This window comes from Microtus oregoni, unplaced genomic scaffold (genome assembly GCF_018167655.1).
Source record: "Microtus oregoni isolate MIOR12 unplaced genomic scaffold, Mior012 000005F_ref0000423, whole genome shotgun sequence".
NCBI classification, from domain to species: Eukaryota; Metazoa; Chordata; class Mammalia; order Rodentia; family Cricetidae; genus Microtus; species Microtus oregoni.
Genome location: NW_024543064.1, coordinates 20,902,729 through 20,928,037, shown reverse-complemented (window position 1 = coordinate 20,928,037; position 25,309 = coordinate 20,902,729). Strand labels below are relative to the sequence as shown.

Sequence of the window (25,309 nt, the reverse complement as noted above, 5' to 3'; positions counted from 1 at the left end):
TGTACTCCAATTCCAGTAGATCTGACTCCCTCAGAGACAGTGAAAAACATATGTATTCAAACTAATGAAAACACCGAGAACTCCAATTTGGGGGACAGTGCTGGCTACAATGCTAGAAAACAACACTGACTTCCCCCCTAGGGCCTAGGAAGCGTCTACTAACAGAGCTATGGCCCAGCATTACTGAGCAGCCTGGAACAGGGATACCAGGGCAACATTGTCCTCAGTATTAAACTCCATTTTCAAAATCCTCTTAGTATGGAGTTTCACTAAAATTGGGACATCTTAGGAGCAAAATTCTCTAAAGCAGAGAAGCCCTTTAAACCTTAGGAAATAAACAAATTCCACTATGGTCAAAGGGTACAAAGAGCAAGCCAGCAGAATTTCACTTTTGAGACCCAAATCTCTGGGGAGTGCTGTCTAAGTTAGCCATATATTGAACACTTACATCCTTGGATACTGGGTGCTACCTGTTTTTGTAGGAATGAGGTTCCTATGGAATTAGCATAGTACCTGGCACCTAAAACACAAATACTATGGAGTGGTTTAGCGGTGCTGTTTTCTATAGGAACCAGAAACAAAGCATTATGAAAATTGTCACACTTGGTTTACAGAAGTCAGAAGTAAGGGTTTCTAGTCCTTAAATATAAAGCAAGCCAAAACTATATACTTTCAATAGAATCGTTTTTTAGTGACAGGATCTCATGTAGCCCAACTAACCTCAAACTTGCTATGTGGTGAGGAAAATCTGAGCTTACCCATCCTGCACCCACCTCCTAAGTGCTCGGAGTACAGGAATGCAACTCCACACAGGGTCTTTAACTTTCTAAAGTGAGTCACTATTTCATCTCTCAAAACTCCACACCAAAATCTTTCTTCCCTAAATAGAGCAGACAAATGATACTAGATGCCACAGAAGTGATGCTCAACAGGATCTCACGTTTATTGAGAAGTGATTAATGGTAAAAAGAAAGGCAATGCCCTTTCCTCATTGGCTGAACAAGAAACTGAAGAAACATTCACTACATGTTTTACAATATTTTCTCTTCCAAAATGCATTTCTGAAAACAAGTTTTTACCACTGTTCTTAGCTTTGAAATCAAATTAATCCTGACTTAATCAGTTATAATGTACAAGAACAGAACACTTCTTAGGACTCCTAGTACTTTACTTTGAGTAACAAAGGGTCAGAGAAAATGAGTCACCCTCACAGACACAACCTTGGGTAACACTGTTATTAAACTCTCCTAGACAAAAATTCTTCATAAAAATTTTCTTCCAGTTCGGAAGGGAAAAACAAATTCCCACTTTCTGGGGTGGACACCCAAAATCTGCGCAACTCAAGTGTTCTCCAAGTGCAAATGTCAAAATGGGAAGAGGAAAGGGTTTAAAAATTAGAGAAAATTGTATGCACTTACGGACTTAAAAATCCGAAAAATATAGTAAAAAGACAAAAAAAAAAAAAAGGACAAAAAAAAAAACAAAACAAAAACAAACCCAAAGCATTATGCTTTGAATCACAACCAAAGCCAAAATAAAAGGGACATTTTTTTTACCTAAACTACCTAGAGGGAATTTTTGTTTAGGTTTTTCCTTTTTTTTTTTTCCTTTTTTTTTCTCCATTTTCCAGTTAAGTCCTATGTTTCTTTTTCTTTTTTTGTGAATTCCAATACTTAAACTGCAAGTTTGCAATTGTCTCTGAAGTCAATGAAATTAAGAAAAAAGTCCTAATTTTCTTGAAGGTCACTGTGTCCTCTTAGGATAAGCAGATGCAACCGTTGCTTCAGTCCGTGCAGAACCGCTTTTTATTTCCCACGACCTTGACGTTCCTGGGGAGATAAGAAAAAAGTTGAAATAGTTAAAATCTACCTAAAGTAATAAAAAAAAAACCTCAAAACTACAATGTTTTTAAAAGGAAAAGGCCTGGACAGCGGTGGTGGCACACAACTTAGACCCCAGCACTTGGAAGGCAAAGGGCTGGAAGATCTATGAGTTTCTGGCCAGCCTGGTCTACAGAGTGAATTCTACGACAGTCAAGGCTATGTAGAGACTCTGTGTGCCTAGTCCTAACTTGTGTGTCTGTCTCCACTGAATATTGTATACATAATAAATAAATATTTAAAAAAAAAAAAGTCACAACCCAAGTTGGTCCCAACTTGAAATCCTCCTGCCTTGGCCCTCAGTGTCCTGCTATTACAGATGAGCACACTACAACAAGCCATTACTCCCATCTTAAACTAACCTTCAAAGAAGTTACTTACCGCCCAAGACTATCTACCCAAGATGAATCAGTTGTATTCATCATTGTATCAATGCCCTTGCTACAGTATGTCAATCTTTGAGAAAAACTAAACAACTTTAATCACCATAAGGGGGAGGCAGAGGGGGATTGCCAGAGCAAGCTGGCTAGCTGGACTAGAAGTGGGAAATCAGAGAGCCTATCTCAATAAATAAAGTGGAGATCAACCAAGGAAGACACCCAATATCACCTGTGGCTCTCTACATGTGTAATAAAGTACCTTATAAAAATGTCACAAGGAGACACTATACTTATCACAGCACAGCAGTTAACATTATAACTAACCCATATATTCCAACCTCTCTGAAAATCAGCTGCTATTCAAAAAAGAAAAGAAGTTCCATCCAACGTAACAAAAACTTAAGTTTTAATGTTCCTAGAATTTTTCTATTAAACTCTCCCTAAAATTTCAAGAACAGACACTGTAATGATTTGAATGAGAAAGGCCTCCATAGGCTCATGTTTGAATACTTGAGTTGCCACTGTTTGGGAAGAATAAGGAAGGAGATGAGGTCTTATTGGAGCTTTGTTACTGGTGGGAAGGCTTGGAGGTTTCATTCCCATTGTCTCTGTCTGCCTGCCTGCCTCCAATTTTTAGATCAAGATATAAGCTTTCAGCTGCTCCTTACACTAATCCTTTGTCCTACCATCAAGAATTCTGAAACCCAAATAAAATGCACTTTTAGAAGTTGCCTTGGTCATTTTGTTTTATCACAGCAATAGAAAAGTAACTAAGACAGATGTATTGCTTTACAGTAGAAAAACTGGTTTAAAAAGTAAAACAAAACTGCCAGGCACCATGGCATAGGCCCAAAATCCCAGCATTCAAGATACTAAAGTAGTACACCAAGAGTTTAGTCCAGCCTGAGCTGCTAGAATGTGACCTGTCTCGAAAAGATAATCCTGGTCAGGAGGTGCTGAACACCTATAATCCCAGCAAGTGGGAGGCAGAGGCAGAGGATCTGAGTTGGAGGCCAGCCTGGTCTACAGAGGGAGTTCCAGGGCTACAAAGAGAAACCCTAGCTTGAGAAAAAACAAGTAATAATCATCATCATCCCAACATTAACCAATCTTTCAATGGCACTTTCTATCAACCACTCGGGGGTGGGATGAAGCTCAGTAGTAGAATGCTTGACTGTATGTACAGAGCTCTGTTATTCCAGCACTAGGAATAACAACAAAATCAGCTAGTATGCATCTGTAATCTTAGCATTGGTAAGGCTGGGACAGGACTGTGTTGTTTTTGGTTTTTCTTTTCTTTTTTTAATTAATTATTTATTTATTTGCTTGCTTATTATGTATATAATATTGTGTGTATGCCTACAGGCCAGAAGAGGGCACCAGACAGATGGTTGTGAGCCACCATGTGGTTGCTGGGAATTGAACTCAGGACCTCTGGAACAGAAGGCAATGCTCTTGTTTTGTTTTCTTTTTGGTTTTTCGAAACAGCGTTTCTTTGTGTAGCTTTGGAGACTGTCCTAGCACTTGTTCTGTAGCCCAGGTTGACCTTGAAGTCACAAAGATTCACCTGTTTCTGCCTCCCAAGAGTAACAAGATCTAGGCCAACTCTTTAGACCCCCCCCCCCATACCTTTGAGGAAGGGTTTCACTTAAACGCTGGCCTTGAATTCAGAGGCTGACCTTGAACTCTTCCTGCCTCTACCTCCCAGGAATCCTCTTCAAGTATGCGTCATCACCTCTGAATCCACTTGTCATTTCTGTGTGTGTATGCAGGTGCTCCAGTAAAGGCCAGAGGACAGTCTTGGGTATTGTCCTGAGGTGCCATCTACTTTTTTTAAGTCAGTGTCTTTCACCCAGGCAACTAGGCAAGAAGGCTGGCTGACCAATGAGCCTCCGAGATTTGTTTATCTCCAATACCAGTAGTTTTTATTTATGTGGGTTCTGGGAATTAAAATCAGGTCCCTGAAAGTACACCCCAGTCACTTTGTATGTGTGTATGTAAGATGCATCTGTGCGCCTGCATGTGTGGAGACACCAGGGATTAATCTGGGAGCAGAGAGGACTTAAGAGAGGAAAAAAGGTGGGGTTGTGAGCTACTCAGAGAAAGCAGCATGAGCAGTACAGAGGGATGAGGCATCAAGCCAAGCAACAGAACATACATTAAAATAATTAAGTTGCCGGGCGCTGGTGGCGCACGCCTTTAATCCCAGCACTTGGGAGGCAGAGGCAGGTGGATCTCTGTGAGTTTGAGAACAGCCTGGTCTACAAGAGCTAGTTCCAGGACAGGAACCAAAACCACAGAGAAACCCTGCCTCAAAAATAAATAAATAAATAAATAAATAAATAAATAAATAAGTTTATTTAAGTTTGGACAAGCCTAAACTAAGGCCAAGCTTTCGTACTTAATAAGTCTGTGTCATTGCTTGGGAGCTGGCAGTGCAGAGAAAGACCTGCTACACCTTTAATCTATCTGTAATTATGTGTCCTCTTACCAACATCTCAAACTCCCTTCTCTAATATGTAAAGGTAATTTTTGTGGTTTTTTTCCCCATTTTTGTTTTGTTTTATTTTTTCCAGATAGGGTTTCTCTGTAGCTTTGAAGCCTGTCCTGAAACTCACTCTGTAGACCAAGTTGGCCTTAAACTCACAAAGATCTGCCTGTCTCTGCCTCCAAACTGCTGGGATTAAAGGTGTGCGCAACCATCGCCTGGCTAAAGGCAATTTTTAAAAAGTAAGTAACTATAAAAATATTTTCTAAGCCTCAACCTCTAGTCTTTTGCTTAAATAACTACAAGTAACATCCATACCTCTATTCAAACCACTTCAGCCCCCCTTCCTTACTTTCAATCTGATTACAGAAATGGAGATTTGGCTGACGTACAGAGCTTGTCTAGCACCCACAAGGCCCTGAATTCAATACCCAGTACTACAAAACAAAGCATTACAAAATTAAAAATTTGCTCACATTTTTTTTTTTTTTTTTTGGTTTTTCGAGACAGGATTTCTCTGTAGCTTTGGAGCCTGTCCTGGAACTCCCTTTGTAGACCAGGCTGGCCTCGAACTCACAGAGATCCTCCTGCCTCTGCCTCCCAAGTGCTGGGATTAAAGGCGTGCGCCACCAACGCCCAGCTGTCTCTAATATCTTTTCTTCTTTAAAAATGCCGGCTGGGTGGCTAGGTGGTGGCAGCACATGCCTTTAATCCCAGTCTTTAAATCCCAAGAGGAGAGGCAGGCTGGGCAGTGGCGCACACCTTTCATCCCAGCAATCGGGAGGCAGAGGCAGGAGGATATCTGTGAGTTCGAGGCCAGCCTGGTCTACAAGAGCTAGTTCTAGGATAGTCAAGACTACACAAAGAAACTGTCTCAAAAGAACAAAAACTAAAACTTAAAAGTATTCTTTCCAAAACTAGATGAGTGTTTTCTGTACAAGATGGAAAACTGAATTCAGATTCCGAGACTCGTACAAAGCCAGTCAAGGTAACACACCCCAACAGTCCTAGAGACAAACAGATCAGAGTTCTCACTAGCCAGGCAGTAAACTCCAGGTTCAGTGAGAAATGCAGTCTCAAAAAAATAAGATGGAGGTCCAGTGGTGGCGGTGCATGCTTATAAATAATCCCAGCACTCAGGAAACAGAGACAGGATCTCTGTGAATTCGAAGCCAGCTTGGTGTACAGAGTAATTTCCAGGATAAGCTCCAAAACTACACAGAGAAACCCTGTCTCGAAAAACAAAGAAAGATGGAGAATAAATAAAGAGGCCTAACAATGTATACACTCCAAACCCACCCATGCATACCCATACAAAATAATTAAATGGAACTACAGATGGTTGTAATGGGAATTGAACTTGGGTCCTCTGGAAGAGCTGTCAGTGCTCTTAACCTCTGAGCCATCTTTACAACCCCTCCTCCTGTCACTGTTAAGTTTTCATTTTATTTTAAATGTCTGTCTGTGTACATGCATTCAAGTGCCCACGGAGTTCAAAAGAGGATACTGGAAGATCCCCTAGAATCGGAATTACAACCAGTTGTGAGCAATTTGACATATGTGCTAGTAATCAAATTCCAGTTGTCTGCAAGGAGCAGGTGCTAAGCCATCTCTCCAGCCCCAGTTCATTTTTAAAGACAATGCTGGTTGACACAGGTTGTGAGATTTCCACCCTCCTAGACCGTATGCTACCTTACCCAGTTATGTATCATTTGCTTATTCTCTCTTCCTCTATTTTTCCTTTTTTGTGGTACTGGAGATTGAACTCAAAGTTTTGCACATGCTTGCAAGCTTTATCTATACTCCATAGCCCTCTCTCTACTTCTCAGTGTTCATAAGACACAACTGAATCATAATCACAAGCACTGGATATTAATGTTAAAAGTGTGACTATATCTCCCAAAATAAATCTGAATAGTTCAGATATAATCAATTCATATTCTTCGGTACTGTGAATGAACACACATACAGTGCTGTAAATGGATGAGTCTTTCAGAATGACCAGACTAAATTTTGTTTCTTGAGACAGGGTTTCTCTATGTAACAGTCCTGGCTGTTCTGGAACTCACTTTGTAGACCAAGTTGGCCTTGAACTCAAAGAGATCCCGCTGCCTCTTTACCAAGACTATTCTCGAAATCATTAGGTGGCTGTCTACTAAAAGAACTATATGCAGCCGGGCGATGGTGGCGCAGGCCTTTAATCCCAGCACTCGGGAGGCAGAAGCAGGCAGATCTCTGTGAAGTTTGAGACCAGCCTGGTCTACAGAGCTAGTTCCAGGACAGGCTCCAAGCCACAGAGAAACCCTGTCTCGAAAAACAAAAACAAAACAAAAAAAAGAGCTATATGCAAAATGCAACAATTTCACAACTAATTTTATCAGGCAAGGTATAGTGGCACAAACCTATAATCCCAGCAGTTGGGAAGTGGAGGCAGGACCATGTTCAAGGTCTCCCTCCAATTACAAAGTAGGGGAAGGGAGGGGAGAGGGGGAGGGGGAGAGGGAGAGAGGGAGGGAGGGAAGGAAAATGGCACAGTATAAAAGTAATAACAAAGAAAATAGTAGTGCCTGCATACAACCAACACTCCTATACACTTTTTTCTTGTTTTGGTTTTTCAAGACAGACCTGTCTCTGCCTTCCTAGTGCTGGGATTAAAGGCAGTGCCACCACTACTCAGCTATACGCTTTTTCTTAGGTGGTGAAGATAGAACAGAGGACTCTGAAAATGCTCAGCTGACATTTCACCACTGAGCAACATAGCCACATAGACTTTAAGTCCCCTTAAATCATATTATAAATGCAAATGCCTTGTAAATAATTACTGTACTACACTGCTTAGGGAACAATGACAAGAACAGGCTGTAAACAGTACTCTACCGAGTTATACTACTAGCCAGTCGGCTGAATCAACAGATACAGAAGCCACAGATAGAGTAGTACTTGTTTTGTATGCACTAAGTGCTGGTCAAGCTCCTACACCACATAAAATCAGGCACAGTAGCACATACCTGTAACCCCAGCACCCAGAAATGTAGAGGCAGGATAATCCTAAATTCAAGGTCAAATAAAGTTGAAAAGAATAGTTTCCTCTATTTCTAACAGCTCAACCTTTTAATAAAGATGGTCACTATATAGCCGTGATTGGCCTGAAAATCACTATGAAGACCAGTCAGGCCTCAGAGATCTGTTGGCCATTTTTTCCCCTTTACCTTTGTCTTTCCATTATCTTTCCCTACTCATCCTCCTTCCAAATGTACATGCAACTAACTGTTCCATAGAACTTTTATTGATACTAGTCTTAGCCGGTCTTGTTCATCCCTTCTGTACTTGGTCTCAAACAGGGGCATGGAGAGATGACTCAGAGGTTAAGAGTACTGGTTGCTCTTCCAGAGGTCCTGAGTTCAATTCCTAGCAACCACATGGTGGCTCACAACCATCTGTAATGAGATCTAGTGTCCTATTCTGGTATGTAGGCATATATACAGGTAGAACACTGTATACACAATAAATAAATAAATCTAAAGAAAGTTATTTGTGTGCATATAATGCAAGTGTAGGCATGCATGCAGTGTTCAATTTTGTAAAATCATTCTCCATTTTTAGTGTTTTATGCAGCGTACAGCTGAGTGTGTTGTAGGTGTGATTGTCTGTGCCAGAGGTTGACATCTTTATCATACTCCATCTTTTTTTATTAAAAGTTCTTTTGTAATTTTTTTTTTTTTTTTTTGGTTTTTCGAGACAGGGTTTCTCTGTGGTTTTGGAGCCTGTCCTGGAACTAGCTCTTGTAGACCAGGCTGGTCTCGAACTCACAGAGATCCACCTGCCTCTGGCTCCCAAGTGCTGGGATTAAAGGCGTGCGCCAACACCGCCCGGCTGTAATTTTTTTTTTTTTTTTGAGTTTTTGAGACAGGGTTTCTCCGTAGCTTTTTGGTTCCTGTCCTGGAACTAGCTATTGTAGACCAGGCTGGCCTCGAACTTACAGAGATCCGCCTGCCTCTGCCTCCCGAGTGCTGGGATTAAAGGCGTGCGCCACCACCGCCTGGCCTCCGGCTGTAATTTTTAATTATGTATGCCTATGCAAGTGAGTGCAGGTACCCTCAGACATAGAAGGCACCGACCTCCCTGGAGCTGAAGTTACAGGTATTTTTAGCTACCCAGGATAAAGGGGTGCTGGGACTGAACTCAGATCTCTGCCAAGAGCAGTACATGCTCTTAACTGTTGGACCATCTCTGAAGTTTTTCTGTCCCATCTTTAGAAAAACAAAACAAAAACGTGGATCTAGGGACTGAACTCAGGCTGTCAGGCTGACACATAAGCACTTTACTCGCGGGGCCACCTTGCTGGCCCAGTGTCAGCAATGGAACATACACTGCTCTATACATTTCAGGTGACCTCATGTTCTAATTATCCCTTCACACCAGGTCGGCTGGAGCTTGTTTACTCAGCAGGGTGGAAAGTATTACGCAGATACTTGCAGTACCTTTGTTGGAGTTATAATTGTGTCCAAAAGGGGGAGGCAACAACTTAACTGTCAGCCTCTGGTGATGGAGCCATTTGAACACTCAGTGTTCTTCCTTTTGGCTCATTTGCAAACCTAGGGGTCAATAGTGAATACAGAAAAGCAGAAAGAGATCACCTTTGCTTGCCTTAATTTACTATTTCTTTTTCTTTCAAGAGCTATAATCAGGTCAACAATGGCTCAGCAGGTGAAGTGCTCGAATCAAGCCTGTCAAGTATGATCCCAGGGAATCACCATGTCATCAGAGAACGACAGCAGACTGCCGGACCTACACATCCACACGATGGCTCAGACACCCACAAGTGTATACAAACACACAAAAAATAAGTGACAACAAAATAAAGAGCTACAGGAAAGTTCTTTATCACATTGTCCCTTGAATCAAGGCACTCAATAAGAATTCAACACAATGCTTCAAAAGCTGTAGCCACCTTTACAACATTTCAGCAAAGAAATCTAGGCTTTGCTCATTTCTCCCCGCTAAACAACCCAACAAATAGCAGAGATGCTGAACCTGTAGAATTTTCACTCACATTCCTCCATTTCTTTTTTTCCCTTTAGATCAAGAGTGCCTTGTATCCCAGGTTAGCCCCAGAGGTAACATTGAACTTCTGATCTTCCTGCCTCCACCCTTCCAGTGCTGGGATTAGAGGCATCAGGGGCCACTCAGTTTATGCAGTGCTGGGAGCTGAACTCAGGATTTTGTGCACGTTGAACAAGCATTCTACCAACAGAGCTACATTTCCAGACGATGGATAGAGAACTGACTCCTACAAGTTATCTTCTGACTTCCACGCACAGTTGAGTATAAGAAAACACCCACAAACAGAACTCAATGGATGTCCATTCAGGAAGTCTGAGGAGGTAACTTCCAGTGTTGGAGTAGGGAATAAATGGAAACCAACAATTTTTTTTTCTTTTCTTCCTTCCTTTTTTTCACCAGAGACTCACTTATCACTGCTTCCTGAGTGCTGTGAGCAAAGGCAGGTATGGTGATTTCTAAGTTAATCATTTAGTAAGAAAATAAAGAATCTAGGTGCAATGGCTCACATCTGTAATCCTAGGCGGCTAAGGAAGAACTGCTTCGAATTGAGGTCAGTCTGTGCTATACAGTCAGGCTGTCCCAAATAAAATCAGACAAGTTTATAACAGACTACAAAGCCACTAAAGTGATGTCACAGTGCCTGATGTGGTGTACAAATAAGTGGAGAATACTCAAAGCTAAAGAGATGTTACGAACCAGGCCAATTTGGATGGCTCAGCCTGTAAGAGCAAGCCGAAGACCTACATGGTGGAGAGATCAACCCTGACCTCCACTTTCATGCATGGGTTTGTGTGTGCTTTCTCTCACAATTAAATAATGCTTTAGATACAAAGTTTTAAAAAGTTACAAATCAGGACTTGACTGGCCTATAACCCCAGCTTTCAGGTGGAGGCAAGAGAATCAGGAGTTCAAGGCCAGCTGGGCTAGAGGTAGGAGGGTGGGAGGAGTGAAACACCCAAAAGACACAAAGATATTACTAAAATTTACTGGAAATATCAAGCCAGACAGATGCAATGTTTGAAGGTTTCAGGATACTGAATTACATCAGGTGACAGAATGATTCAGTAATAATGGTTGGCAATAATGGCCATCTCTACTTCGGTGTGGTCTGCCAAGATACAAGTCTGATCATGGGCCTTCAGAACAGCTGTGATGTCATCCTCAGGGTAAGTTTAAAGTGCTTCCTAGTTACTTCCAAGTTACTGCATTACCACCCTACATGCTACCCAGTCGTCTGCCTTCTTGTGACTAACACAAAGAACACACACCTCACCTAGTGCCTTGATGAGCTATGAATCTCATTCTCACAAAACTTCTTGGGAGCCTAATAAACTAATAACAGATTATAGTCAGTTATACAAAGACAGTTGGAACAACCAAGTGAGCAGACAATTCTGTCTGAAAAAGAAACAGGGCAAGCATTGAGCCTTCCTGAAACCTAAGTCTCTTCCCCCACACAGAACATTAACTAAAAGGCAATGGGACACAAATATAATCAAAACTTTAATTTTTGGGGGGCTGGAGAGATGGCTCAGTGGTTAAGAGCATTGCCTGCTCTTCCAAAGGTCCTGAGTTCAATTCCCGGCAACCACATGGTGGCTCACAACCATCTGTAATGAGGTCTGGTGCCCTCTTCTGGCCTGCAGACATACACACAGACAGAATATTGTATACATAATAAATAAATATTTAAAAAAAAAAACTTTAATTTTTATCTGATGTTTTGTTCACCAGCCTAAGAACAATTAGGATACTCATTCATGTAAATCTTTATGCGTGGTTTTGGAAATAAACCTTTTTATTTATTTACTTTTTAATTTTTGGTTTTAAGACAGGGTTTCTCTGTAGCTTTTGGAGCCTGTCCTGGAATTCGCTCTGCAGACAAGGCTGGCCTCAAACTCACAGATACACCTGTCTCTACCTTGTTTTTTTTTTTTTTGTTTTGAGACAGGATTTCTCTGTGGTTTTGGGGCCTGTCCTGGAACTAGCTCTTGTAGACCAGGCTGGTCTCAAACTCACAGAGATCCGCCTGCCTCTGCCTCCCGAGTGCTGGGATTCTGTCTCTACTTTTTTATTTAAAGGAGGATGGTTCTAAGGATAGAACCCAAGGTCTGGTGCATGCTCTCCAAACATTCTACCAGAGTTACACTCCTAACCCTAGACACTATTTGACAACCTTCATTACTGCATTCATTCTAGGAAAACAGTAAAATAGTCAATTCTAAGAATCTTACACCTAATGTCCAAGGTCAGTCTGGGCTACATATTTATTGAGGCTAGTGAGGCTAGTGAGATGACTGAGCAGTTAAAGAGCACTTGTTTTTTGTTTTGGTTTTTCGAGACAGGTTTCTCTTTAGTTTTGGAGCCATACCACCCTGAATGCGCCCGATCTCGGAAGCTAAGCAGGGCTGGATGGGAGAGCACTTGTTCTTACAGAGGATCAGGGTTCAAGTCCCAGCACCCACACAGCAGCTCACAACCATACATAGACATACAAAAGCATAAAAGATAAATCTAAAAGCTTAGAAAAAAAACTAAAGCACTGGGAGTGATGGTGAACATCTTTAATCCCATCAGAGGCAAACAGATCTCTGTGAGTTCAAGGCCAGCCTGGTGTACCTAGTAAATTTGACTCCAAAGTCAAACAAACAAAAAAATTAGTTTCAGAGATTCAAAGTCATCTTCAGTTAATGATTCTGAGGTCTAAACTATGAGATCCTCTCTCCAAGTTTCATTTACTCATTTAATCACTCCAATGAATTTAATCCAAATACATCCTTGACCAAAAGTTAATCAATATAGATCCAGGAGTTTAGCTCTGAGACAGACTGTTTCCCTAGCATGTTCAAGGACCTCATTCCATCCAGAGGACTGGTATAAAGTAAAAAATAAAAATACAAGTCCACCCCAGATTCAATTCAATCACTAGCAGAACAAATATTAAGTAAGCATAACTCAACAGAAACTCCAGCTTCATGGGATTTGAAACCCTCATGTGGTTTCTGTGTGTACCAGGCCTGCATGTACTACAGACACCTATGTAGGCAAAACACCTAAACACAATTAATAAAATATGAGTAAGTAGTAAAAAGGTGGAAAGACAGTTCAGTGGTCAAGATCACTAGCTGTTCTCAAAGACCTGGGTTCAATTTCTAGCACCAACATGGCAGAGTTATTACCACCTGTAACTCCAATTCTAGAACACCCACCATCCTCTTCTGGTCTCTACATGTATACATGTGGTACACATGAATATACTCAGCCCCATATAAAAACAAATATATGGGCTGGAGAGATGGCTCAGAGGTTAAGAACACTGACTGCTCTTCCGGAGGTCCTAAGTTCAATTCCCAGCAACCACATGGTGGCTCACAACCATCTGTAATGAGATCTGGTGCCCTCTTCTGGCCTGCAGACATACATGGAGGCTGAACACTGTATGCATAATAAATAAATCTTTAAAAAAAAAAAAACAGGGCTGGAGAGATGGCTCAGAGGTTAAGAGCATTGCCTGCTCTTCCAAAGGTCCTGAGTTCAATTCCCAGCAACCACATGGTGGCTCACAACCATCTGTAATGAGGTCTAGTGCCCTCTTCTGGCCTGCAGGCACACACAGACAGAATATTGTATACATAATAAATAAATAAATACTTTAAAAAAAAAACAAATATAAAAGTAAATTTTAATAAAAGCAAACATTCCCCCTCACCTATGGTCCTAAAATTTCATATACCTAATACCTTCAGAGCAAACACTATCTATTTCTAACAAATCACTCTAGTTTGGATCCTTTGTCTATCACTTTTTCCACTTGATACAGAAAAATCAAGAGAAAGTGACTGAATAATAAAATATAAGAACTGGGGCTGGAGATATGGCTCAGTGGTTAAGAGCACTGACTGCTCTTCCAGAGGACCCGAATTCAATTCCCAGCACCCACATGTTAGCTCACAACTGTCTGAAGATCCAGTTGCAGGTTATCTGACACCTTCACACATAAAAAAAATAAAGTTAAATAAACCATAAAAATATTTTGAAAAAAATAAAAAATAAAAAAAAATAAAATGTAAGAACTAAGAGGTTTTCTAATGTTCAGGTTTGGGGGGGGGTTGGGTCATAAATGTTCTACATGAACACATGTGGTGGACTTGCATGTCTGTCGGTTCCCCTGGTACTGGGTTATGAGTGGTTGCAAGTCACCCACCCTGTGGGTAATCGGACTGTACTCAAGTCCTCTACAAGAACAGCAACTGGGGGCTGGAGAGATGGCTTAGTTGTTAAGAGCACTGGCAGCTCTTTCAGAGGTCCTGAGTTCAATTCCCAGCAACCACATGGTGGCTAACAGCCATCTATAGTCGGATCTGATGCCTTCTTCCTGCATACAGGTGTACATGCAATAGAGCACTCATAGACATAAAATAAATAAATCTTTAAAAAAAAAAAAAAAAAACAGCAACTGCAGCTGGGCGGCTGTGGTGCACACCTTTAATCCCAGCAGTGGCAGGTGGATCTCTGTGAGTTCAAAACCAACCAGGTCAACAAGAGCTAGTTTCAGGACAGCTCGGGCTATTACACAGAGAAACCCTGTCTTGAAACACCAAAAAGGAAAAAGAACAGCAACCAATCAGTTGTTTTTCCAACCCTTTTACTGCTGTTTTAAAGTTTCATATAATAAAGTTTTACATATGATAACTTTCCAATGGCTGGGCATGTGGCACAGGGACAGAGGGCTTGCCTAGCATATCCTAGTTTCAATTCCCATCACTGAAAAAAAAATAATAAAGTAGACACTATAAAGAGTAAAGCAAAGTTCTAACAAACAATAAAATCGACTGTCAGAAGCAGACAGATTTCAAGGCGGTAACACGTCAAGTCTTGAAAATAACACAAAACTACCAAAGGTAAAGACTAAGTCCAAAGAGCATTCATACTTTCCCGTACATTATACCCACCACCCTCTCCTTTCTTTTTTTTTTTTTTTTTGTTTTGTTTTTTTTGTTTTTTTTGAGACAGGGTTTCTCTGTGGTTTTTGGAGCCTGTCCTGGAACTAGCTCTTGTAGACCAGGCTGGAACTCACAGAGATCCGCCTGCCTCTGCCTCCCGAGTGCTGGGATTAAAGGCGTGCGCCACCACCGCACCCTCTCCTTTCACTTCAGTTTTCCCTCTTGTAGCTTTACAATTATCTGTCTATACCAGTTCAGTTCAAACCGTACTGTTTCTGCTCTCCACTAAAGCTCACATTCCTTCACACTAGGGTTCAAAAGACAAATTATCCTCCCATAAAGCCTTGAGCTGCTAAATGACAGCATTATTTACAGAGATTTTATTAACCATTCACTCACTGCAATAACTTTATCCTCTCTAAGGCCTCCTCCTTCCCCATAGTCTGATTAAGACGGTTACCTTTTTAACACTTTCTTCTTCCTCTTGGCGTTTCTCATAGTGTGAGAAGTCATCAAAAATGGAAGTGGTGTGCTTGTAGCTGGCTATGATTTTCAACACCTGCTTAGCTTTTTCCAGAGGCACTTCCTGAGTGTCCCTAGAGTTGGTCACTGGTTTATTCTCGTTGTTCTCTAGACGAATGTGTCGCAGTTGGCTATTGGGAACGTCCTTCACAAAAATCCATCTGACATCAAAACGACCCTTCCATTTGTCCTGGGACCACACACCTGCACACGTGTTGTAGTCCACAGCAGATTTCATCTCTGCAACTCCACAGAAGTGTCCACTGCCGTTGACACTGAAAAGTAAGTAAACGGGACCTTTCCCGTTCATGGAACGATACGCAGCATCCAGTCTCTTGTTCCCGTGCTCTGTGCTGCACCAGATATTATACTTAATGGAACGGTGGATATCGTCCTCAGAGTAGCTCTTAATGATGAAAACCCGGCCATGTTTCAGATTCCAGTCGAAATCTTTAGGGTTATAGTTATTGATGGACCGAAGCTTCTCCAATACTGGGTGAGGCTCTGAAGGAGTAGATCCAGAACCTGCCTGAGACTGTCCTACTCCATTACCATCCACCCCATTATGACCGAACCCATTGCCACGGTTCCGAGGTGCTACCCAGCGAGTTGGCTGAGCTGCCTGTTGCTGGACTGAGAGCTGGGCAGGCTGTGGTGGAGGCGGAGGCAATGGCTGCGTCTGTTGCCCTACTGATGTCTGAGCCACTGGTGGGCTATTATTGGCCTGCTGTCCTACAGGCTGAGGAGACCCCTGGGTTGGCTGACCTATATTTTGAACCAAAGCCTGTGAGGGAGCTTTTGCCACAGGACCCTTGTTATCCCAAGTTCCAATATCCATGTTATGCTTTATTGGGGGTGGTGGAAGACTTGATCCTGCAATGCCATTCTTGGTCTTCAGTTTAGGTTGCTGTTTTGCAGGCTTGCTAGCAATATCAGCCCAAGATGCTGGTTTTGGAGGAGCAATAGTAGCTGGAGGCAAACTGCTAGAAGCTACGATGTTACTAGTGATGGACCCACTACCAACAGCAGAGCCTACAACTTTTGGAACACTGCTTGCAACTTCTGTGCTGCCCAGTTTCAGTGCTGCCATCCCTTGGTCTATAGTATTCATGCCAGGAGCTTTATTGAGGGTCTCATTGGCAAAAGCTGACTGTCCATCAATCATGGCTCCACCTAAGGAGCTGGGTGCATAAGCATAATTGTTATTATATCCAGAGCTTTGAGTAGACTGTCCCTGAGAACTGTTATTTCCCCATGCTGAAAAGTCGATCCCACTGGGAAAAAAATTAAAACCATGCTGACCAAGAAATGGAGTGCTACCTAGGGCTCCTGGTTGCCCAAACATTGCATCGGGTAGGAAGTGGGGCTCTCCGTTGCTCAGTTGTCCATAAGAAGTTACATAGGGCATAGCTGTGTCACCTCCAGTAGACCAAGCAGCTTCACCCAAAGAATAGGAAAAGCCAATGGAAGGGCTGTAGTAACTGGGTAAATAGGAGTCTGACATGGCAGTATATGCATTATTCTGTGGAAGAAAAGACAAATACATCAAAACAACATATATACAAATAATATAAATAACAGGACATCCCTTCCACAATCACAACTCAAGTATTTGAGCCATCACCACAAAAGGGAATAGTCCATTCACCTTTCTGTAAACTTCCTGGCATTTTTGAACAATATAAAATTTTGATGTGACAGCTGCTTAAATCTTTTTTGGTTGCTGGCTTTTATGTGATATATATATAGCCCAGCTGGCCTCAAACTTAAGGCAATCTTCCTGCCTCAGATTCTAAGTGCTGGGGTTAAAGGCATGTCACACCATACCTAAAGGTCCTGTGTAAGCATGTAAAGCTAAGCTGATACATACAGTAAATAGAGATTTTTGTTGTCACTGTTTTGGAGACAGAGTCTTACTATGTAGCTGTGGCTGTCTTAGAATTTGCTATGTAGACCAGGCTGGCTTAGAATTCAGTGTGCTGGGATTTAAAGGTGTGTACCACTAGGATTGGACAGTTAAAACCTTTTGCAGAACCTCAGAAGATTCAGGTTTGGTTCCCAGCACACGCATGGCAACTAACAGCCATCTGTTACTCCAGGCCCAAGAGATCTGATGCCTTCTGTGAATAAAGCACACACATGGAACATAACATACATGCAGGCAAATCACCCATACATACCCCCCACACACACAAAAAAAAGGCACTGTCATGCCTGGGCAGTTGTTACTTTTAGACAGGCTCTCACTATGTAGCTCGGGCTGGCTTAAACCAAATCAGCCTTGAACTCCCACAGATCCCCCTGCTCTGCCTCCCAAGAGCTACAATTAAAGGGTCTTGCTCTATACCCCAGAGAGGTGTGGAACTATGGCTTACTTCTAACTCCTGCCAATTCAGGCCCAGCGGAGATGATGTCTTTATTAAACTAATTCATTTTAGATTTGAAAATTGGGAATTATGGAGGATCAGTGTTCAAGAGCTTCCCAGCAAAAGAGCCAGACTTCATGGCACACTCTTGTAAGCCTAGTAAGCGGTGAGTATGAGGTATGAAGGTAGAAATCAAGAGAAGAGCTTAGCTATAAATTGAGTTTGAGACCTAACAAAAACAGATTCTATGTCCAATAAGGAAAAAAAAAAAGTAGGGACTGAAAAGACGGCTCAATAGCTAAAAGCACTTGGGTTCAGTTCCTAGCACCCATGGAGTGGCTCACAACCATCTGTAACTCCAGGAATCTGATGTCCTCTTCTGACCTCCACAGGCACCAGGCACAAATTCACTGTACATACCATACAATACACACAGAACAAAACACAGGCCAAGCCAGGCAGTGATGACGCATGCCTTTAACCCCAGCACTCGGGAAGCAGAGGCAGGTGGGTCTCCGTGAGTTCGAGGCCAGTCTGGTCTACAAGAGCTAGTTCCAGGACAGGCTCCAAAGTTACAGAGAAACCCTGTCTCGGGGGGGGGGGGGGGGGGGGGGGGGGGGAGTCAAAATATAAAATTAATAAATCCTATGAGGGCCAAAAGATGGCTCAAGGAGTAAAGGTGTTTGCCACCATGCTTGATGACCTGAGTTTAATCACGAGCACCATAAGGTGATGAGAACTGGCACCATCAAGTTCCCCTCTGACCTCCAAATATAGGCTGTGTAGGCCCACACCCACATAAAGGTTAAAAAAAAAAAAAGAAAACAAAACAAAACCTGGCAAGATGGCTCAGTGAGTAATCCGGTCAAGAACCTGAGGTAGGTCCCTGATACGTGGAGGACAGAGAGTCAACTCCTACAAATTGTTCTTTGCCCTCCACATCTATAGAGTAGCACATATATGTCCAGCTATTTAGTCAGTGTGGGTGTGTAAGAAAATTTTGGAAGGGGGTTAAAAAAAAAAGAACAAAAAACTTACAAATTTCAAGTTCTATTCCAATTGTCTGTTCAGGCATTCTTCCCTCATAAACTAACAATGTTCACTATATAAACTTTCTAATAACCTAGAGTGGAAACAGTGATCTCCAAAGAACTTAAATATGGAAGGGTGGGGGAGTGGAGGGAGTACTTCCTGTTTAATATCATCTACCAAATGAATGGCAATCATTTGAACTTAGTATTATACCTTTAGCATTAGAAATATAAAAATATGACATAAGTCTATAACCTTAAATAATCAGAAATATGAAATCACGCACAATTACTCTTTAAATCACGGAAATAGATGGTATTGTGCAAGTCTTCCTCTTAGTTTGTGATTTTTGCATAAAAAACCTACAGCACTGCTGGGCATGGTAATGTACACCTTTCATTCCAGCACAAGGGAGGCAGCAGAGGCAGAAGAATTTCTGTCAACTGGAAGCCAACCTGGTCAACATACACATACCAGGTCAGACAGGGCAACACTATAAGAACTTATCTCAAAATTAAATTAAATGAACCCTACGGCACACAGAATAACCTCAAGTGAAAAGCAAGAGGTACATAAAAAATTGATCTCCATAAACACATAGTTCAATTCATAGTCTGCCTTAGTTGTAATAGTTCTTAATAAGGCACTCATTATTTACCAATTCATTAGCTACCAATAGATAGCTAACCTGAAGAGACTTGGAAAACAGCAAGCACCTTAGGACTTAGACTTGTATTGCCAAGGCCAGAAACAGCATAAATAGTATTCTCTAGCCTCTAAACACATCTACATAATAAAATTTTCAGCTAATGGGAGTTTGATAAGGTCAGGCATGGTGCCTTATACCTTTAATCCCAGTACTCAGAAGACAGAGGCAAACAGATCTCAGGGAGTGTGAAGCTACTCAAAAAAAAAAAAAAGAGAGAGAGAGAGAGGAATGGAGGGAAAGAGAGAGGAAGGGAAGGGAGAAACAAACAGCTAAAAATTACATGAATTAGGCAGTGGTGGCTCACGCTTTTAATCTCAGCACTCAGGAGGCAAAAGGCAGGTGGATCTGAGAGTTCAAGGCCAACCTGGTCTAGGTAGAGTTCCAAAAACAGTCAGAGCTACACAGAGAAACACTGGCGGGGGTGGGGGAAAAAATTACCTGAATTAGTATACATAAGGCCCTGTGTTAAGCACGCCACACACATTAAAAAACAACAGTAACAAAACCCATAAATTACTTTTTTTTTTTGAGACAGTATTACTATGCATGTAGTCATGACTGGCATAGAGTTCTTTTGTTTTTTTGAGACAGGGTTTAAACCTCTGTGTAATAGTCCTGGCTGTCCTAGAATTCTCTATGTAGACCAGGCTGGCCTCAAACTCAGAGATCCACTTACCTCTTGTCTCCCTAGTCCTGGAATTAAAGGCAAGAAGAGATCATTCCCAGTTCTATGAAGTACTCTTGATTAGACCACAAAAAAAAAAAAAAGGAAAGAAAGAAAGAAAGACAAACAAAAAACCACTACTTAAGCTTCCAACTTACTTCTCAAAGAAAAAGAAAACATTCTTACTAGCATGGATTATGCCAAGACAGATGAAAGTCTATACCTGTAATGTCAAGTCCCCACATGCCATAAAGCTCAAAAATCTGAATTACACAATACTTTACAAGCACTACCTAGAACTGATTCTAGCCAGGCAGTGCTAGTGCATGCCTTTAATCCCAGCACTAGGGAGGCAGAGTCTGCAGGTGGGTCTCAGTGAGTTCGAAGCCAGCCTGGTCTACAGAGTGAGTTCCAGGGCAGCCAGGACAGAGAAGAAAAACTGTCTCGAAACCACGCCCCACCTCCCATGCATGCATGCATGCATACATATATTGATTCTAAATGTTCCCACTCTCTGTTACAGTTATTAGGAAAGCAAACTACTTTATTAACAGTAGCTATTAATAGTTCATTCCTTTACTTCCTTCCCTGACTTTCCTGATTAGCTGGTTGTCCTCTGTGGAAACTTTTTCCAGTCACTTCCTAGATCAGCAGTTCTCAATCTGTGAGTCTCAACCCTTGGGGGAGGTCCCATTATCTACTGATTATCAGATATTTACAATTCACAACAGCAGCAAAATTAGTTATGAAGCAGCAAGAAAAATAATTTATGGGGGGGGGGTCCAAAATATGAGGAACTGTGTATTAAAGTAAGGTTGAGAATCACTACCCTAGATGGTTTTTGTACTCTCACTGTGAAAATGTTTAGATAGGCTATCTCAAAAATTTTATGTAAGGTTGGGCTATGGTGGCGCACGCCTTTAATCCCAGCACTGGGGAAGCAGAGGCAAGGGGATCTCTGTGACTTTGAGGCCAGTCTGGTCTACAGAGCTAGTTCCAGAACACACTCCATCAACTGTGCTAAAGTGTCCTAACTGTAACTTCATTTCATAACTACATCAGCCACAAGAGGTATACAAAGCTGTTCTCTAGAAATACTAAATTAGTGCAAATCAAAGAGCAAACATCCCACTTTGTCTCACTTCGAAACAATTTTATTACATGAAGAGTTCACTAGAGACCAGTGATTATCGCTGAAGTTCACACATGATTACACACTAGAATCTCCTCACTACACTGGTAACCCAATTTTCCTAAAAGACAAGGTTTTGTTTCCTTCAGCGCAGTCAGAACATTAAACACTAGCCAATATTCCCAATTTTGGCACTGATATATTCCTGGTAAATATGAGACAATTCATTACTCAGGCCAGTATTACTGCACTTACACAGCGACCTGTTATCAGCATATGGTCTCAGAGCACATACTTTGTTGACCACACAGCTTATAACGTTTGTAATAAACGGTTTATAACAAGTTATTAAGTATTAAAAGTAAACACCCTCCTACACAAAAGTGAGACTGACTGATAGGGCAGAAAAGTCTAACAGATAATGGAAAATGATCAGCTACTCACGGGCCTTGCCTGTGGACTCAAGTACGGTTCGAAGTCATCGTCGTTCAGTCCATCCTTTTGATGCACAGATCCATTTTGTACTAGAGGGGAAAGTCAGATTAGGAATGTCCTGGTCCGACAAGCTCCCCCAAGTTCATCAATTACACCCTCACCAGGAAGAACCCACGCTAGTGCAGAGCCACCAACCAAGCTCTCAGGGATAACGGTGAGCGCCAAGGCTGAAGCGAGATTCCCCAGTGGGGGAAATAAAACAAAAAGAGAAAAAAAAAAAAACAAACAAACAAAAAAAAAAACCCGACTCTCTCCACCCCAGAGCAAGCTGTTCTTTTTAAAAGGTCGGTTTATTGGCGCCTCCGAATTTCAATTCCCTCCGGCTCCCCCCCCCCACGCCCCGCCACATCTAAGTTACTTCCAGAAAGTGATCGGCAAGGAGGGAAAACAAAGGCCTCCTAAGACCTACGAGAAACGAAGGACCTGGGGCTTTGCAAAGCGCCTTCCACCCCCACCCGCTCATGAATTACTCGTTGTTAACGAAAAAGCTGCTCGCCAGCTGCAGGAGCACACCAAAAGGGTCGAGCGCCCCGCGCGAGGCACCTGCGAACCGAGCGGCTTCGGAAAGGTCCTTTCCCCCCGGGCGCGTCCCCGAGACCCCGCCCCCGCTGTCCGGCGTGCCCCCCCCCCCACGCCCGGCCGGCGGCCACCGGCGGAGCCCGGCTTACCTTTGTTTCCTTGACCTTTTGGTCTCTGCGGGAGGAGGGGACGTCGCCGAGCAGCAAGTCGTCCGGGAAGAAAACGGAAAGGGGAAAAAGACTAATGAGAGCAGGACCCGAGCGGGGAAGAAAGGGAGCAGGCCTGAGGGGACGCGTGGTGAGGGGGAGGCGGGGAAACGCGCTAGGCCGCCGGGTCACCCGGCCCGGGCCGCCAGCGACACGAGGGAAGGAGGAGGAAACGAGGAAGGGAAGCCCGGGCCGCTGTGGGGAGGGAGCGCGGCGCGGCGCGGCCACCCGGCCGCCGAGGTCCGGGGAGAAGCGGGAAGAGCGGGCCAGACCGGGAGGCGCAGGGCGCGGCCGGCTTCAGGCCGGAATCCCAAGCCGCGAGAGGCGCCGCCGCGGCCCGGCCCGGCGGGCCCGGGCCTAGTCGGGCTCCGTCTCGACTCACACAATGGCCGAGACATGCGGGCTGGGCCTGTACCTGCTCCAAGAGGCTGCTGGCCGACATGGCTCTCGGATCCTCACTGGGGACGACGGCAGCGGACTCCTCCTCAGGACGGCGGCAGCGGCGGATGAGCCCCGGCGGCGGGAGCAGAGGGTGCGGCGGCGGCTTTTGTCCCTGACACTCGGAGCCTCGGCGGACGCAGCGGAGACACAGCGCGCGGCTCGGGCTCCGGCTCCGACTCGGCGACGCTCTAGGCGGGCAGCTCAACGCCCGTCTCTATGCTTTTACGCGCGCGCCCGCCCCTCGCAGCCGGACTATGGGCGCCGAGCAGCAGAGACGAGCGGCGCGCGCGGCGCGAGCGCTGACTCTCACATTCACTCACCCACGCGGAAGGGAGCCGGCGCGGAGCACCTCGGGAAGGCGGAGCCGTGCCCGTGGCGCCCCCTGGCGGCCTGGAGGAGCGGAAGCGGCGCGCTCGCGCGGTCTCCCCCGCCCCCACCGCCGCGGCTTTGGGCCTAGGAGCGCCCGGTGGCCAGGGTCGCGACTGGAGATTTTGGCAAATGCCAAGAGAGAAATGGCTATGTCTTAAGAAAACATGCAAAAGTTCTGGTTCTTAATGATGCACAGGCCTCTGTGCATTCGAGACTTGAACCCTAGTTCGGAACTGCATTGGACAACTCTTCTCCAATTTGAAAAGGTCCTGAGAGTTCACGGGGAAAACTTCCTGGAGGTCGACCCAGGAGACACCTTCCCTAGGAGTACTGTCATCGTCCTTCCTCAGGGACTTGCAAAGAGCTCTCAGGAGCAATACATCTACTAAGTATTAAAAAAAAAAAAAAAAAAAAAAAAACCCGGCTCCCATTGCCCTCCGCAAAACACATTCACCCCTTTGACGTTTGAGGGAGAAATATATGCTGTCACTTTGCAGAGACGTCACTAACCCTAAAATAATCCAGTAAACTCTGGGCTTTATTTCCTAGAAAAAGACACCTCACGCGTGTGCGCACGATGTCGCACACACTTACACAGAGTCCGATGCACCTATAGACGTCCTGCGGGGCTTTAAGAGGAAATAGCCTCCATCCGACGACAGGAAAATGAAATTTATTCCAGGACCTGCTGTGTGTGGGGCTTTGTCAGCGAGTGTTTTCCAACACACAAGACTTTCAACAAGTTCAGAGTGGCTAGCAGTTGGCCCTGTTACAACTGGGAAAACCAAGATTAACTATTCTGCCCAGAGTTGCCAAGCTATTAAACAGAGCCCTGCTTTTGAAACAAAGAAGAACATAATATCATCCTTCAACCGCTCAAAAAGAAATCATGTATTCAGGATCCAAGATCTGGAGGAGATCCAAAGGATGCACAAAGACATTTTGTTGTTATTTGTTTTGTTGAGGGGGTGTGTTTGTTTGTTTCAGACAGGCTGCTTCTACAAAGTCCCTAGCTGAGCCAGGCGGTGAATTCCAGCACTCGGGAGGCAGAGGCAGGCGCATCTCTGAGTTCGAGTCCAGCCTGGTCTACAAGAGCTAGTACCAGAACAGGCTCCAAAACTACAGAGAAACCTCTGCCTAGACACACACACAAAGTCTCTAGCTGTCGTGGAATTCACTAGGTAGGACAGGCTTGCCTTGAATTCATAAATCTGCCTGCCTCTCCCTCCTGAATGTTGGTTATCAAAAGCATACACCACCATGCCCAGCTGGCAAAGACATTTTAAATCAAAAAAATCTCATTCTATGCAGGGATTTTTAATAATAGCCTTTGTTGTTGCAAAAATTAAACCTATGAGCAATACAGTTGGGGGGGTTGGCTTTTTGAGACAGGGTTTCTCTGTAGTTTTGTAGACCAGGCTGGCCTCGAATTCACAGAGATCCTCCTGCCTCTGCCAACAGAGTGCTGGGATTAAAGGGGTGCACCACCGCCCTGCAGTATTATCAACTTAATACTAAATGCTTGCTAGATAGACAGGCTTTGATGGCCTCGTGAGTGAGTAAAATCAAAGAATCCTGACAGCAAGGTGGCCCGTGCCTTTAATCCCAGCACTCTGGAGGCAGAGGCAGGCGGATCTCTATACAAAGCAAGTTTCAGGACAGGCAGGCTGTTACACAGAGGAACCAAAAAAAACCCCAAAGAATCTTGGATTCTACTTCATAAAACTGCTCAAAGTACAGAGCATTTCTTTTCCTCCTATTCTCACATTAGGGTTAAAAAGAATAAGATCAGATACCAAGGCCGGGCCGTGGTGGCACGCCTTTAATCCCAGCACTTGAGAGGCAGAGGCAGGCGGATCTCTGTGAGTTCGAGGCCAGCCTGGTCTACAAAGTGGGTTCCAGGACAGCTAGGACTGTTACACAGAGAAACCCTGCCTCGAGAAAAATGAAATAAACTGGGATTGGTATGTAAAAAGAAAGACAGGAAGAAAAACATCAAATAAACTAAGATCAGGCACCAACAGTGAAGGACTTTTAGTAAAATGGCAAGTCTCAGAGTGGAGAGCTCGGGAAGGGAACAAGAGAAGCCTAGTGAGGCT

General features: G+C 43.6%; 1 protein-coding gene across 1 annotated transcript; it reads right to left on the bottom strand.

The window, feature by feature from the left end:
• Positions 1–919: 919 nt before the first annotated feature.
• Ythdf2 (YTH N6-methyladenosine RNA binding protein 2) lies at positions 920–23,179 on the bottom strand. The gene is made up of 5 exons (XM_041652349.1): positions 22,816–23,179; positions 22,344–22,368; positions 21,625–21,704; positions 15,216–16,799; positions 920–1,829 (listed from the first exon to the last, which is right to left on the bottom strand). The coding sequence occupies exons 1-5, from the start codon at positions 22,840–22,842 to the stop codon at positions 1,806–1,808; spliced, it is 1,740 nt and encodes a 579-aa protein (XP_041508283.1). The 5' UTR covers positions 22,843–23,179; the 3' UTR covers positions 920–1,805.
• Positions 23,180–25,309: the final 2,130 nt, after the last annotated feature.